The 15,156-nt window shown below is 39.8% G+C and overlaps 1 protein-coding gene across 1 annotated transcript in view; it reads left to right on the plus strand.

Moving 5' to 3' along the window:
• The window catches only part of LOC137166402 (plasma membrane calcium-transporting ATPase 2-like), a 348,197-nt gene that overhangs the window by 187,705 nt on the left and 145,336 nt on the right, over positions 1–15,156 (plus strand). Inside the window, exons 4-5 of the mRNA XM_067568107.1 lie at positions 12,719–12,976; positions 14,290–14,415. Coding sequence (XP_067424208.1) covers positions 12,719–12,976; positions 14,290–14,415 — 384 coding nt within the window. The remainder of the gene's footprint in view (positions 1–12,718; positions 12,977–14,289; positions 14,416–15,156) is intronic.

Raw genomic sequence — 15,156 nt, forward strand, 5'->3', positions numbered from 1 at the left:
TCAGCTTGAAATTAGATGAGTCCTAATTATAATTGTTATCCTAATCAAAACGGCTTTTAAAAAACCCTCTGATATCTCATGGAAAACTTTTTAAACATTTTGTTTAGGCAGAGTGCTGCTAATATGTCATATTTTATATTTCTCTTGCTTTGATTGATATTACTAGAAACATCTGCATTTAAAGTGGTATCTGCAACTCTGATGTCATTTCCTAATATAAGTAGAATTAAATGCTGCAACAATTCACATACCAGTATGTGATGATTTTGCTTTTCCTCCCTGTAGCTTCTTGCCAAGTTCAAAGAGAGACTTAACAAGAGCCACCAAGTTTTTTCCCCCGTTAGTGACACTGAGATTTCTTGCCTGCTGCCCTCCTCAAGCCCTTTCATAGAAGATTAGGGTTGGACGGGACCTCAGAAGGTCAACTAGACCAACCCCCTGCTCAAAGCATCTCCTCCAGTAACTCTATCCCCTTCCTCCTTAATGTCTCTCACTCTCTTTTCTCCTTCCCCTCATAGTGCAAGCATGTTCTGGCCTTTTCTATTGCTCAGTTGTACCTGCCTTTTTGGTCACCACCCGATCTCCATTCTCCTGTCTTCTCTTAACCTCTGAGTCTTAGAATGTGCTATCTGCAGTCATTGCTATGGGTCCCTCTCCATCACTCCCTCCTGAACTTTCTCCACTTTGGGTTCTATTTCCTTCCCTCCACTGAAACTGCTCTCATTAGGGTTTTTAAATGACCTCTTTCTGGACAATCTCAGGCCTTTACTTCATCCTCATTACCCTTGACCCCCTGTTGTTTTTCAGAAGTAGCTTTCTGCTTGACATATAGTACTCTCCTGACTTTTTTGGACAGCTGTCTTATGGTTCTCCTTTTGCAACCCTAACCACTCCTTTAGTATGTCACCTTTTCAGAGCTCTCTATGGTAGGCCCATTCCTCTTCTTTCTCAACCCTAATTCTGGGTGACTTCATCCATTCATGTGGCTTCAGCTACCATCTCTGTGCCAAAAACTCAAAAGATGACAATCTAAATGCTTGATTTGCCTCTCTCTCCATCCAATCTCGCATCTTAGCCTGAATGTACAGTTTCTAGCTGTTGAGGGCGAATCCTTTTTGGGAGTGGTCTGAAAATTCATAGATTCCAAAGCCAGAAAGGACCGTTGTGATAATCTAGTCTGACCTCCTATATAACACAGGCAACAGAACTTCAGCAAAATTATTTCCAAAGGATATCTTTTAGAAAAACATCCGATCTTGAGTCAAAAACTGTTAGCAATGGAGAATCCACCACAACGCTTGCTTACTTGTTCCAATGATCAGTTACTTTCTCAGTTAAAAATGTATGCTTTATTTCCAGTCTGAACTTGTCTAGCTTCATCTTCCAGCCATTGGATAATGTTGTACCTTTCTCTGCTAGACTGAAGAGCCCATTATTAAATATTTGTTCCCCTTGTGTGTACTTCTAGACTGTGATCAAGTCACCCTTTAACTTTCTCTTTGTTAAACTACATAGATTGGGCTCTTTGAGTCTATTACTATGAAGCGTGGTTTTTAATCCTGCAATCTTTCTCGTGACTTCTTCTCTGATCCCTCTTCAGTTTATCAACTTCCTTCTTGAATTGTGGGCATTAGTACTATTTTCTTTTTATATCCCATATTTTTTTTATAGCAAGTATTCCTATTTACAAATCTTAAGTGTAATATTTTTCTTTAAAAAAAAAAATCTCATTAAATGAAAAGTTCACTACATTTTGGATTTTACTTTTCTATTGAATAAGATATTCACTGCATTGGTCCTAAATGGTGTTTGCACATTCTAGCTTTATCTATTTCTTTTCTCTTTTATGTGTCTTGTTTTTCTCCTGCTGTTCTCTTGTGAGGGTAGCTTGCAGATATTCTCATTATGTTCAAGCTAAGGAAAAAGGGTTTAGTGAATTTGAAAAATCATGTATGTTATCTCATAAATTGTTTGTTTCTCCCCAGCATAAACTCTGCAGGAAAAATATCCAACATAAAAGGTGACTGATGCTTTTATGGACTACAAATCCATAAAGTTCAGAATCCTGACTACTTTTCAGAACACATCACACTTAAAATGCAGTCATCCCTTCATCTCTTGTCAGAAGAGGCATCATAATCTTTGGCAGAATTTTCTGTTTTGATTATGCAGTTTGGTGTAATTTAAGTTAATATCTACTTCATTCTGACATATTGTAATCTCGAAGGCTATTTTAGGTGGATAAAAGAAACAGCTAGACTGATAGATTTGTGTGACATTAAATACTTTATCATCTTCTGCTGCAACTTTCCCTAGAATAAGATGCTTAGATCATCTAATAACTGACTTTCTCCTACTTGTCTTCATGGACTATATGAGAAACCAAGTGCTATTTTTCATTACTCCTTACATTGATGGCTACAAGACCCAGATAACTAATTATCTTCAGCACTGTAAAGAGAATTCTTCAAACATAGAGTCTTGGACACTTGAATATCAATTTCCTTAATGTGCCATTTTTAACAGGACCTCCAAATAATTTCACTTAATACCCCCTGCAGGATAGGTAATCTCCTGCAGGGCAGGTTACATTTTAAACCTCCCCAGCTGTAAATCAATACTTCTGTACACGCTTTGTGAAATGCCTACTTTTACCTAATCATAAGTCATATTCATAACTCTATTTAAATTGCCCAAAATGTCAGTTATTGCTATAATAAGAGTAATGTGAGATTGAGTTGATTCATATCACAGGGATTTATCCAACCCCCTTTATCCAGTTTCAGTTCAAATGGGTTTGTACAAAGATCATGAAAACTAATGAAAGTCCATTGAGTAGCAGCTCATTTGAGGTGAAATATTAAGTCATTTCAGGTTCAACCTGGTTTTAGATACACAGAGAAACATCAAGCTATCAAAGTTTCACATTGTTTTGAGTTTCAAAACAGAAATTTGTCACATCTGAAACAATGCTGTTTGTTACTAGTAGCTCATGTTATTGTCCTCCCTTGGACAAATGGGTCAGGCAGAAATCTAAGACAACCCGGACCAACTGATAAGAGTCTACTAGACACAAGCTTCTGCTCTTGAGTTCCCATCACTGGAGTATAGGCAGAAGGGAAGAAGCTGGATATAAAAGCTTGTGGTCTTTGTAGTCTGAATCCAAATATTGCTGGGTTCATCACCCCTTAGTTTGTTCCCTAATTGAGTACAATAGATATCCTTGATCTTCAAGTCCTAGAAAATACTTTAAGGGGTCTTCCATAGTATTTCTTAAACTAAGAAATAAAATAAGAAAAGACTTTTAGTGTGTGTTTTATGGGGGCTTTGTAAAACATAGAGCTGATCTTATTTGTAATTTTTGACAAAATATCAAACTCCAAACTCAGATAATTTCAAGTAGTTATACCAAAAATCTGTGGAAAGATTTAAATGCAATAGGTCAAGTATGGTATTTTTATTTCAATTATTTTTATCTTTTAAAATACCTTCATTTAGATAACAATATTTATGCCATGGAACAGAATAAATTCAATGGAGTATAAAGGAAAACCAAAACAAAAAATACATGTATATTTTAACAATGAGAGAGAGAATCATAACCATTTATCACCATTTTAGCAGACCTGGGTGAGATCAGGACAGTTTTCCTAATGTTACTAGTTTACCCTGTGTCTCTCTCTCCTATTTATCTAGCCATCTGTCCATAAATAAAACACACACACCCACACACCATATACATATGAGTTTGATTGGCTGAGGCAGGAATTTAAATAATGGATAGTTAACAAAGAGGAAAAATCCAAAACTCTCCCCTTATGGGTGCTAAAAGTACAGTAGGTATGTAGCCTATAGGACAAGCCTGCTTGCTTGCATATCTATAAATCTTTCCTTATAGATTTAAATATTGTTTTATTATAATGGTCATAGATGCATATTAAAGTATTATAGCTGTAATGCAAGGTACCTTACAGACCATATCCTGTATAAAAGCCTAGGCAGTTAGCATACATATGTTCGGGACCTTTGACTCAGATAAGTAATGATGAGTTAAAGGATAAGACCTATATGGTTATAACCTATATTACCCTAAATAAGTCAGGAAGCATCAAAATGGGGAAGGAGGGGCTGTCTCAGGTTAGGCCCGAGTAAACTTCACAGATACACTACAGAATCCACAAAAGAGGCCAGAAATAACAAAGATGAGATAAATGAACTGTCTGGAACCATCTGGAAAGGATGTGGATATACCATTATTATGCACGCACCTGGCAGCCTATAGAATAAGTGTACCCTAATAATTTGGGGGTGAAGAATTCAAGTTTGGACTTAGAAGGAGGATCCATATTGCTCAGGGTATAAGCGGGGCAAATCATGTTACTTGGGGCTATTGTCAGCTACTCCTTCTAGAAGCTTCTTTTAGTTAGTGTGTTAAGATTCCTTTGTTTATACTTAGTATTATTTGTAGTGTTTAGTCATAGCCTTATAGCTCTTGAGCATTGCCTAGCTTTCCACCCCTCTACTCAAGAGTTGATGAATCGGACATCTCTCTGAACCAGGTCATCAGGGAAGGGTGTGAGTATATTAATCCAAAGCATACCATAGATATATATACATATATCACACGAGTCTCTAAAATAAGACTGTAATCCTATCCATTATCCATTTTCTTTTAATCAGTCATTTGTCTATCATTTTATGTTATCTTAATAAAAGCTTATCAAATTATCCAAAATGATCCAAATTTGGCTATCAGTGTGAATATTCCTGTCGTGCACCCCAGGGTCTCTACAAAACTCTTCTGGAGCCTGATTCTGGGACAAGAACCTCATTATCTTCCAATCAGATCAGTTGGCAAGCCTCTAACCCCATTCATATTACTAAAACACTCAAAATCAGGCTACAGGTACAACTGAAAGCTGCTTTTCCTGAATATCATTGGAGAGAAGACCTATGTTCTTCTAACATTACAGTAACTGAAGCTGATATTTATAGGAATTTTCAGTCAGCTACTCTATATTTTATACTACAGTAACATCTAGAGGTCCAATTGAGATTGGGGCTGCATTGTGATAGGCACTGTACAAACAGAATAGCCTCTGTCCAATGAGTTTACAATCTAAACAGACAAGACAAAGACTTTACAGATGGTGAATCAAAGTATAGAGGGAGAAAATGACTTGCCCAAAGTGTGTGGCAGAACTGAGATACTGAGAACTGTATCTCCTGAGTTCCAGTCCAGTGCCTTAACCACAAGTGTAAGCTCCCTGTTGAATCTATATGCAGGAGTTAAAAGTAGAATTTTAGAGCTGAAAACATGTTCCACGCTTTTTGCCTCTATCTTAATCTCTGCTGAAGCCAACAGTGAAGCCTTGGGCTTTACACACTACTGTATTCACACAAACAAAGAAAAACAAAATTCTCCCCTCAGATCATGGTGCAGTTAACTTATTTTGAACTTTACGCTTCAATGGCTCTGTGCTTGGAACAATTTTAATTACTATCAGCTCAATGGAACAACTTCCCATGTTAAGATCATTGCTCACTGGGAGTGTAATGTTGCTTCGAAGATTTCAGTGATAATGTTGAAGGATTTAGCAGACTAAGATTGTGAGCTTTAAAGGGCTTGACAGAATTATTTTATACAATCAACTATAGCCCTATTTTTTGAGTGAAGATATGCAATTTTTGCAGGAAAAGTCATATGTTACAGTCAAACTTTCCCAAACAAACTATCACCCTTAAAGTGTTCATCAGAAAACAAGTTCCTTTGCTTTCCACTGATTTTGATTAGAAATATCAATTTATAACCTAGTAGAATGCTTTTTCCTAAATGGCTTATCTGCAAAGTTCACAGTTGAAATTAATTATACCACTCGTAAGTTCATAATGTAATAGTTAATGTTGTGCAAAGCTCAGCACTTTCACTTTGAGGTTCTGTGTGAACATTTTTTTCTTCAGCTTTGATCCACATAACTTGCCACCTGTTGTGTTTTGCTTAGTCTGATTTCAATGCACTAAAAATAACCATGAAGCTCAGTTGAAATGTCTGTTTCCAACTGGTTTGGAGTAGAATTTTCTCATCATTTGGGAGCTAAACCATGAATCATCCCAGGTTCACTCAGAAAATTTGTGATATTCGAAAAGCTTTCCATGAACCTGCTCTGAGTTCTGAGCTAACAGCAAAATCAGGCTGGTTTCGCAATTTTTGTTCCAAACATTTGCACAATGAATAACTTTATTTCTTTGTGCATAGTCTGACTCATCTAACTCCATCCTCAACTCTTCTTTGCCATAATGATAACATCTTTTGTGTATTTAATTTACATGAAAAGTTGACTGTTAGAACATAAGAATGTCCATAGTGGGTCAGACCAATGGTCCATCTATGCCAGTATCCTGTCTTGTGTCACAAGACAGAGCCAGATGCTTCAGAGGGAGTGAACAGAACAGGGCAATTTATTGAGTGATCCATCCCTGGCTCCCCAGTCTCAGCTTCTGGCAGTCAGAGGTTTAGGGACACCCAGAACATGGGGTTGCATCTTGGCTAATGCAAGATGGTACCATCTTGGCTAATAGTCATTGATGGACCTAGTGTCCATTAATGAATCTAATTCTTTTTTGAACCCAGTTATAGTTCTGGCCTTCACATCTATCCCCTGGCAACGAGTTCCACAGGTTGATTGTGCATTGTGTGGAGAAGTACTTCCTTATGTTTGTTTTAAACCTTCTGACTATTAATTGATTCAGTGACCCCAGGTTTTTGTGTTGTGTGAAGGGGTAAATAACACTTCCTTATTCACTTTCTCCACATCATTCACGATTTTATAGACTTCTATCATATCCCCCCTTAGTTGTCTCTCTTCTAAAATGAACAGTCCCAGTCTTTTTAATCTGTCCTCATATGGAAACTGTTCCATGCCCCTAATCATTTTTGTGGCCCTTCTCTGTACTTTTTCTGATTCTAATATATCTTTTTGAGACTGGACAACCAGGACTGCGCACAGTATTCAAGTTTACGGGTGTACCATAGCTTTATATAGTAGCATTATGATGATCCATGAGAGGGACCCTCTTAATCCATGATTGCTTAGTGTGCAAAAGAGCCTTGATGAAGGACCTTGTCAGAGACTTTCTGAAAGTCGAAGTATACTATAAACACTGAATCACCCATGACCACATGCTTGTTGACCCCCTCAAAGAATTTGAATAGATTGGAGATTTCCCTTTACAAACGCCATATTGATTCTTCCCTCAAAAATATCGTGTTCATCTATAGTGTCTGATAATTCTGTTCTTTACTATAGTTTCAACCAGTTTATCTGGTACAGAAGTTAGGTTTACTGGCCTGTAATTTCCAGAATTACCTCTGGAGCCTTTTAAAAACGTCAGCTTCACATTAACTATCTTCCAGTCATCTGATACAGAAGCTGATTTAAGAGAGGTTACGCACCACAGTTGTTAGCTCCGCAGTTTCATATCTGAGTTCCTTCAGTACTCTTTGGTGAATACTGTCTGGTCCTGGTGACTTATTGCTGTTAAATTTATCACTTGGTTCCAAAAGCTCCCCATTGCCATATCAGTCTGGGAAAGTTCCTCATATTTGTCACCTAAAAAGAATGGCTCAGGTGTGGGAATCTTCTTCACATCCTCTGCAGTGAAAACCAATACAAAGGATTTATTTAGCTTCTCCATAATGGCCTTGTGCTCCTTAAGAACTTTGATTGTCAAGGGGCCCCACTGATTGTATGGCAGGCTTCAGATGTACTTAAATTTTTTGTTGTTGTTTATTTTTGTGTCTGTTGCTAGTTCTCTTCCATTTTTTTTTGGTCTGCCTAATTATAGTTTTGACTTGCCAGAGTTTGTTCCTTTCTCTTTTACTCAATAGGATTTGATTTCTAATTTTTAAAGGATTTTTTTTGTCTCTAACCATCTTTTTTACTTTGTTGTTTTAGCCATGGAGTGTTTTTTGGTCTGGTACTTTTTTTTTTTTTTTTTTTTTTAATTTGGGTTATACTTTTAGTTTTTAAAAAGTTCTGATGCAGCTTGCAGGTGTTTCACTCTTGTGACCGTCCCTGTTAATTTCCATTTAATTAGCCTCCTTGTTTTGTTCTTTTGTTGTAATATGATCTAATAGTAGGTATGGTATTGTTCATATTTTGAGAATTGACTGATTTCTCTGTTAACCTTGTGGACGTGCCCCTGGAACCGGGGAGCAGTGTCCGGGTCTGGCTCCCTCTCTGGGTCCTCCTCAGAGGGGGACCACCCCTCCCGGCTACCTCTCACCGGGAGCAGTTTTGTGCCCTTCTCAGGGCAAGCAGCCTAGCGCCGGGCCCCTAGGCCGGGCGGGCAAAGCCAGGAGTCTAAGGCCAGGCCCTCAGGCAGGGCTGGCAAGGCAAGCAAGCCGCTCTCTGGAGCGGTATGGCAGGGAAGGCTTCCTCACGGAGGATAGGGAAGGGGGGAGTGGGACACAGGCCCGCCCGTCTCCACTGCGTTCCAGCCCAGGGCCCTGGCAGTGGCAACAGCGTTTGCCACTGGGTCGGCGGGGCTCCGGCCGCAACACGCCGCCTGGGTTGCCCCTGCCTCAGCCGCTAATGTGCAGCTATCCCTGGGCTTCTTCCTCCCCGAAACCCCCGGTACCTGCCTCCTCTGGGTCGCTGAGGTGTGGTAGACCTGCTAGGCCCTCCTCGTCCACAGGCGGCAGCTCGGGCAGCTCCATGGGCTCATCTTCGGAGGGTAGCTCTTCCAGGTCCTGCGGTCCCCAGGCCTCAGGCAGGGCCGGTAAGTTCTCAGGGTCCCAGGCTCGGTATTGCTCCGGCAGATCCACCTCCGGCTCCCAGGCCCCGGGTGTCTCTGGGGGGCTCTCTTCAGGCTCGTAGTCAGCGGGGGGCTCCGATGGGCCTTCTTCCAGCTCCCAGGCCGTGGGGGCCTCTGGTGGGCCCTCCTCCAACTCCCAGGCCATAGGGTACCTGGGGGAGGTCTCTGTTGATCCCCCGGCTGGGTTTAAGGCCGGCCGCTCCCTCTCAGCACAGCTCCCCGGTCCGGTCTTAGCTAGGAGCTTAGGAGGAGACGCGTCCTTCCCCTTCGGCCATCTCTCTCTCCAACTGAGCTCACTGGCCTGGCTCTTAAAGGCCTAGCTCCGCCCCCCTGCTTCCGGTCAGGTGGGGCCACTGGGGCCTTTAAAGGCCTAGACCTGCCCCCTTGCTTCCGGTCAGGGTTTCCCCTCGGGCAGGCCTCTGTCAGCCAGGGTGGGTCTGGCTCCCTCTCTGGGTCCTCCTCAGAGGGGGACCACCCCTCCCAGCTACAAACCTACAAAAAGAAACTCCAGTGTTTAAAAACTGAATGCTTGGATCTTTGTGTGTTTGCCGGAGGTTGAATTTTTTCTAAATTATTTTCACAGATAAACTGTTTGGCTGAAGTAATCACAATAATTTTGTTTTTTAAGCCGATTAATTCGTAGTAACTTACTTGGTGTACTGTACCCTGCTATTAACTGTCACTCTGCTTCACCAATTTACATCAGAAACAATGATTAAATCTCTTAGTCATTTGGAATAATGCTAACAACAAAGTCCTCTCTTGTAGTGAAGCAATTTTATTTATCTAACAATAATGTATTTTATTACGCTTTTGGAAGAGAAGAATCCAGAGGTGCTACATATGATGAAGGATGCAGCATATTTGTAACCTAAGCTTCAAAATGTTTACTTTTCTAGCCATGTTCATGTAAATGTTCATGTCAAAAGTTGATGACTGGTCTGTATATTGAAGGTATTATGCAATATTAGTGATCAGTTTAGCAGGAAATACTTGGAGGCGAATGATCAGTGCTCGTTGCTCAGAAGCCCAAACTATTCAAGGAAAGCTTGGCCTGCCACAGAAGCAATAATAATAAATAAAATTCCAAGGGAGGTATGTGAAACTGCCTGAGAGCTGAGCTGTCTGCTTCACACTGCACATCATCTCTGTGTGTCATTCTTGTACATTGACTAGGGAGCCCATGGCCTCTTTTCACAGCCATTTGATTCTCTGTGATTTCTGATGCAGGTCAGGTTGGTGGGCTCACATTACGTCCTAACTTGAGTTGGGATTGGTGATTTTGGAGGGTGTTAAATAAGACAATTGTCTCTGTCAGATCATGACCTCATTCAAACTAATATCTGGTAAAACAGCTCTTTTGTCATCTTGGAGTTCTCTAGTTCTCTTACTCTGTTCCTTCATTTTTTTTTGCTGGGGCATGGTACAGAAACACTGTTCAAATCTCACTGATCAGTGTTCTCTTAATGATGGGCATAGGTCATTTGTTTTTTTTGATAATATTTCGCTCTTTACACAGCGTTTGATGCTGTTGACCGTGAGGTTGATGACTTAGAAAAGGTTAGGAATAGATACATCGTACTTGAATGGCTTCACTCAACCATCCCAAACAGATTCCAATTAGATCTCCTTTGTTCAGTTTCTGCATGGATTTATTCAGACACACCTCTTTTTCAATCTGTGTGTGACACACGTGTGAGAGATAGTGAGGCAGTGTAATATGAACAATATGTTCATAATACCTAAGTATGCACCATGTCCTCATCAAACCTGGATGGTGGATGATTCTTTACTTGTGTTTGGCCAAGATGAGATGGCATTCAATTGGGGGAAAACTCAATCCACACATGGTGGAGGGGAAGCTGGTAAGTTGGAAGAGTCAAATAAAACATTGTAGCAACATAAATCATTTAAGACCACTCAAACATCAGCTAAAGCAGAGTCTAGTAGTCCATTTACATAGTAATATTCTTCATGTGGAGCAAATTTCATCTGTGTTACGTTGACTACCTTAGCTATCAGTATGTTTCTGTATATAATTCAAGGTATTAATTGTTATCTGTGAAGCCATATATAAGATGCCTCTGTGTTTCCTATTTTCTGTATTACTGCATCTGAAGAAGAGAGCTGAAATCTCTCGAAAGCTTATGTCTACAAATATTAAATGTGTTAGTCTTTAAAGTGCCACAGAACTCTCGTTGTTAAAGCCATATATAGTTGTTTTCTTGGCTGTTTCAAAAATGACCTCTCAAATAATATCTCTACATTGAGAATGGGAACCTAGTGTGGTCTACTGATTTGAGCTCTGGACGTTCTCACTGGAAGGTCCTCTGCTTTGGAATTTGCTTTTCTGTTTGCTCAGACAGGGTCAGAATTTAACCCTCAGGGCATATTGGTAAGGCATCCATTTAATCAGACAACTTCTATATTCAGCTGGCATAAGGTTGAGTATTCTGGTGGTCGGGATGGGTCTTTTTTTTTCATTAATTTTTGTCAACTGTATTACCATTTATATGTAGGCATAATTCCTTAGATAGTCAAAAAAAGTCAATGGCACTATAGCAATTTATGCCAGATGATGATCTGCCACTTAGTTTTTAAATATAAATCACTTAAATTGTAAATTCATCCCAAGATTGTGAGGGTGCAAATTTTATAAATCCATCAGAATAGAACTATGGCCATTTATCCCTGTTAGGAGTAGTAAAGCCTATAGTTATTCCAGTGCATGGCCACCAGAGCTGGGACAAACTTGTTTCAGGCCTAGCTCATTTTAAGGCAGCCAGCACATTTCATTTTTGGATGAGGGGAGCTAGGATTTTCTGCTCTTGCTCTTCCGTGGTTTTGAGGAGGCTCCTATGCCAAAGTCAGATTTCTGCAGAAGAAAGAGTCTGCCTCTCCTTGACCTCCAGTTTTAGTAGGTGTCAGAATAATCTGCAGGCTGTGTGGCTCTTTTGTTCACCACCCAACCTGATTTTGGAAGCCATCTCCTGTTTGACGTGGCCCCTTAAGAAGGAGAATTATGTCAGAGAAATTAGCCCCTTTTTCTGAATACGTCTGGGCAAATTATTCAAATCAGTTACATGTTACTTTGGGAGGACTGCTTAGCGAATATTTATAAAGCACTTTGGGATTTCCTTAGATGAAAAATGTGCAAAGATGAGTGCAAAGTGTTAATTCTGTTTTGTAATAAATATTTATGGTATAGCCACTATTCTATTAAAACAACAAAATATTTCTTTGTAAGGAAGTTACTGATTATATTATCTATGAATCTGGAGAGATCGTTTTAGTGTTGCAATTTAGTTTTTTTGTATCTAACTTTTTTTCAAGGAGCCTAATTATATTTTTATTATTATATTAAAATATTCATAGTCAGATGAAATTTGTCTCCTGAAAAGGCCAGTTGAGGTAAACAGACTTTCAGATGAGTTAGCTCACATGAGAATGAAAAGATATCGTAGTAAATATTATTTCATAAAATTACCTTGGGTGACATACGATCTGGGTACTGTAGTTGCTAAATAAATCCTCTCTGTCCTTGGGACTATTTGATTCACATATCATTTTTTGTTTTTATGCTTTTCTCCTATCTGTTTAATCCTTGTTTACCCAAGATGTACACATTTATGAACAAAGACTAAAACCGCTAAAGATTCTGATCAGCATTCCTCCTATTTTTCCCCATTGTTTCCCCCTGAATTTCTGCCTCTGTATTATGAAAGCTTGGCTGTACTACCACATCTACTCAGTAGCTCAAGAGTACTTTAAAGAGAGTATATTTCCATGGATTCTTTAGCTGTATTTTAATTCTTGTTTTGTAATCTGATAAACCTGAGTCTAAACTTTGCCTTGACTAACCAGCTCTTTTTTATTGCTATCTCTGCCTTTGTCTTTTCAGGTTGTGCTACTGTAGCAGGAGGAGCTGAAGATGAAGGTGAGGCAGAAGCTGGCTGGATTGAAGGTGCAGCTATTCTACTCTCTGTTATTTGTGTTGTAATCGTCACTGCCTTTAATGACTGGAGCAAGGAGAAACAGTTTCGTGGGCTTCAAAGTCGTATTGAGCAGGAACAGAAATTTACTGTGGTCCGAGGTGCACAAGTTATTCAAATCCCAGTGGCGGAGATAGTAGTTGGTGACATTGCACAGGTTAAATATGGTAAGTTTCTCCAGGTACATTCTCACAACTACTTATCTGGTCTTCAGTCTTTCCCAGCGTTACTGATGTTTCAATCAATGATACAATGGGGTGAAAGTTAATTTTGGGACTGACTGCTCTAGAAGTGATATAAAAGGCAAAAATGATTCATTACTGAAATTGTCAATGGTAAAGATAAATGCTGTTAGGGTAAAAGAAAAGCATGACCTGACCTGCGTGATTGCCATTTTGTAGCCTAATTCTAGGGGTGCTAAGAAAAGATGGTTGGGATAGCAGGGGTTTCTAAGGGCAAGGTGGGAGAGTTGGAGACTAGTAATAGGCCCTTTACACTCTACCTCTGCTGCCTCCAATTGCTGTTGCTAATGCTGCTGATTAGAGCTGCACAGAAAAAGGTAACTGTTCTAGCAAGGATTTCAATATTTCAAAATTTGGTTTCTTTCTGATTAGGAACAGCTCCATTGTCATCCCCTCCCCCCCAATTTTGAAATGCTCTGTGAAATTCTCTTTGGAGCCCTCATGCAGTCTACCTTGGGTCTTATCCACAGATTTCAAAGAAACAATCTTATGTCTGAATTTTTCTGATCGTCTCTAATGCTGATCCTGCCACCTGCTCCTTCCTCTCTTGGATGCCGCAGAGAGAGGGGGAGGCTGTGAGTGGTGGCGTAGTTGCCTGCAAAAGATGCTTTGCACAGCCTTTGCAACTAGGAGGAACAGCTGCAGGACCATGTCTGCAACCAAGAAAATGAGGATGTCGTTTGGCTGTGGGAATTCATGATAGTCTTTCAGCTGCTTGAGTGTCCCAGGAGGGGCCCAAAACTTGGGAGCCCTGTCAACCAGTGTCACTTTTATCAGTCTTAAGATTGGAGTGAGAAATCCCACAAACCCTGCCAGTGCTCAGTGAGGGGACCTCATCATCTCCCCCATATCTTCTAGCAACGAAGGGGGCTGCCTCCTACTTGTGTTGGATAGGAAACTACACATCTGAAATTTTTTTTAAAAAAAATTAAACTTGTCTCCAGTAGGATTTGAACTCACAATTCATGCCATGTTAGGAATTCTCCTCTTGTTGGCATAGCAATGGCTTAAAATCGTGGCCCTCCCCTCCACAGACACTATCTAGAGTTTGGGGAGAACCAGGAATATAGGGGGTGACGTGAACTGTTGTAATGTGTATTCTTCCATCAATTCAGTTAAATGCTTATTTTAATTGTTGCTGAGTTATAGTGATGTTTTATAAGCTTAATTACATTAAAGAAACCCCCCCACCTTACTAAGCCGCTCTGGATTTCTTTTACCTTGGTCTTAACTGATAGGTGATCTCCTGCCTTCTGATGGGATTTTCATTCAAGGAAATGACCTTAAAATTGATGAAAGCTCTTTAACTGGAGAGTCAGACCAAGTCCGCAAATCTGTTGACAAGGATCCTATGCTGCTATCAGGTGAGTCTGTTTTTTATTTTTTCTGATTTAGAAGTTTATGCATATCAAAATTTTTATCCTCCCTCCCCCCACCCTGGATGTAGTTAGATTTTGAAAAAGTTGTCATTAAATTTAGAAATACTGTTGATCTGTTGTATACAGACTGACGCAGAAACCTTGGAGAATATTTTATTTTAAAATAAACTCTTAACTTTTTTATTCATGTAAAGGATCCTCTTTGAAAAGGATCCTCTTTCCCAGGTGGTTGTAAAACCATGCTAGGTATTACTTGTGGATAGTGGGGATTCATTAAACAAGTAGGTGATTCTATGAGCTGCTTTTCCCCACTAAACCAGTGCCTCACCATGGACTTAACAGACAACTATTGCTGGAGTACCATTATTTAGATGAGACCTTTAGTGGTTATTAAAGATCCATGGTGCTGTTTGTAAAAGTAGGAGCGCTAACCCTGTCACCCTGGCAAATTTCATATCGTATAATTACATTCTCAACGCTCCTAAATTTCACTGTATAGCCTGGATTAATTTGGGGTGCAATTTGCACTCGTCACAAATACAAGGCTACAAATTTCAGTGTCTTCAAAAATTTCTTTTAATAGAGGGGATTAGTGAGTCACACACATACGGACATGAAGACTTCATTAAAACCCAAATTAATGCAAATGTAATAAAGTTCCACAAAAGATAGATACATACAACATAAACATAGAGGTCCCTTGAGTTGTCACGGAAAATACAGATA

Source organism: Emydura macquarii, unplaced genomic scaffold (genome assembly GCF_026122565.2).
Source record: "Emydura macquarii macquarii isolate MOO-44397 ecotype Brisbane River unplaced genomic scaffold, CSIRO-AGI_Emac_v2 contig_2846, whole genome shotgun sequence".
NCBI lineage: Eukaryota > Metazoa > Chordata > Testudines > Chelidae > Emydura > Emydura macquarii.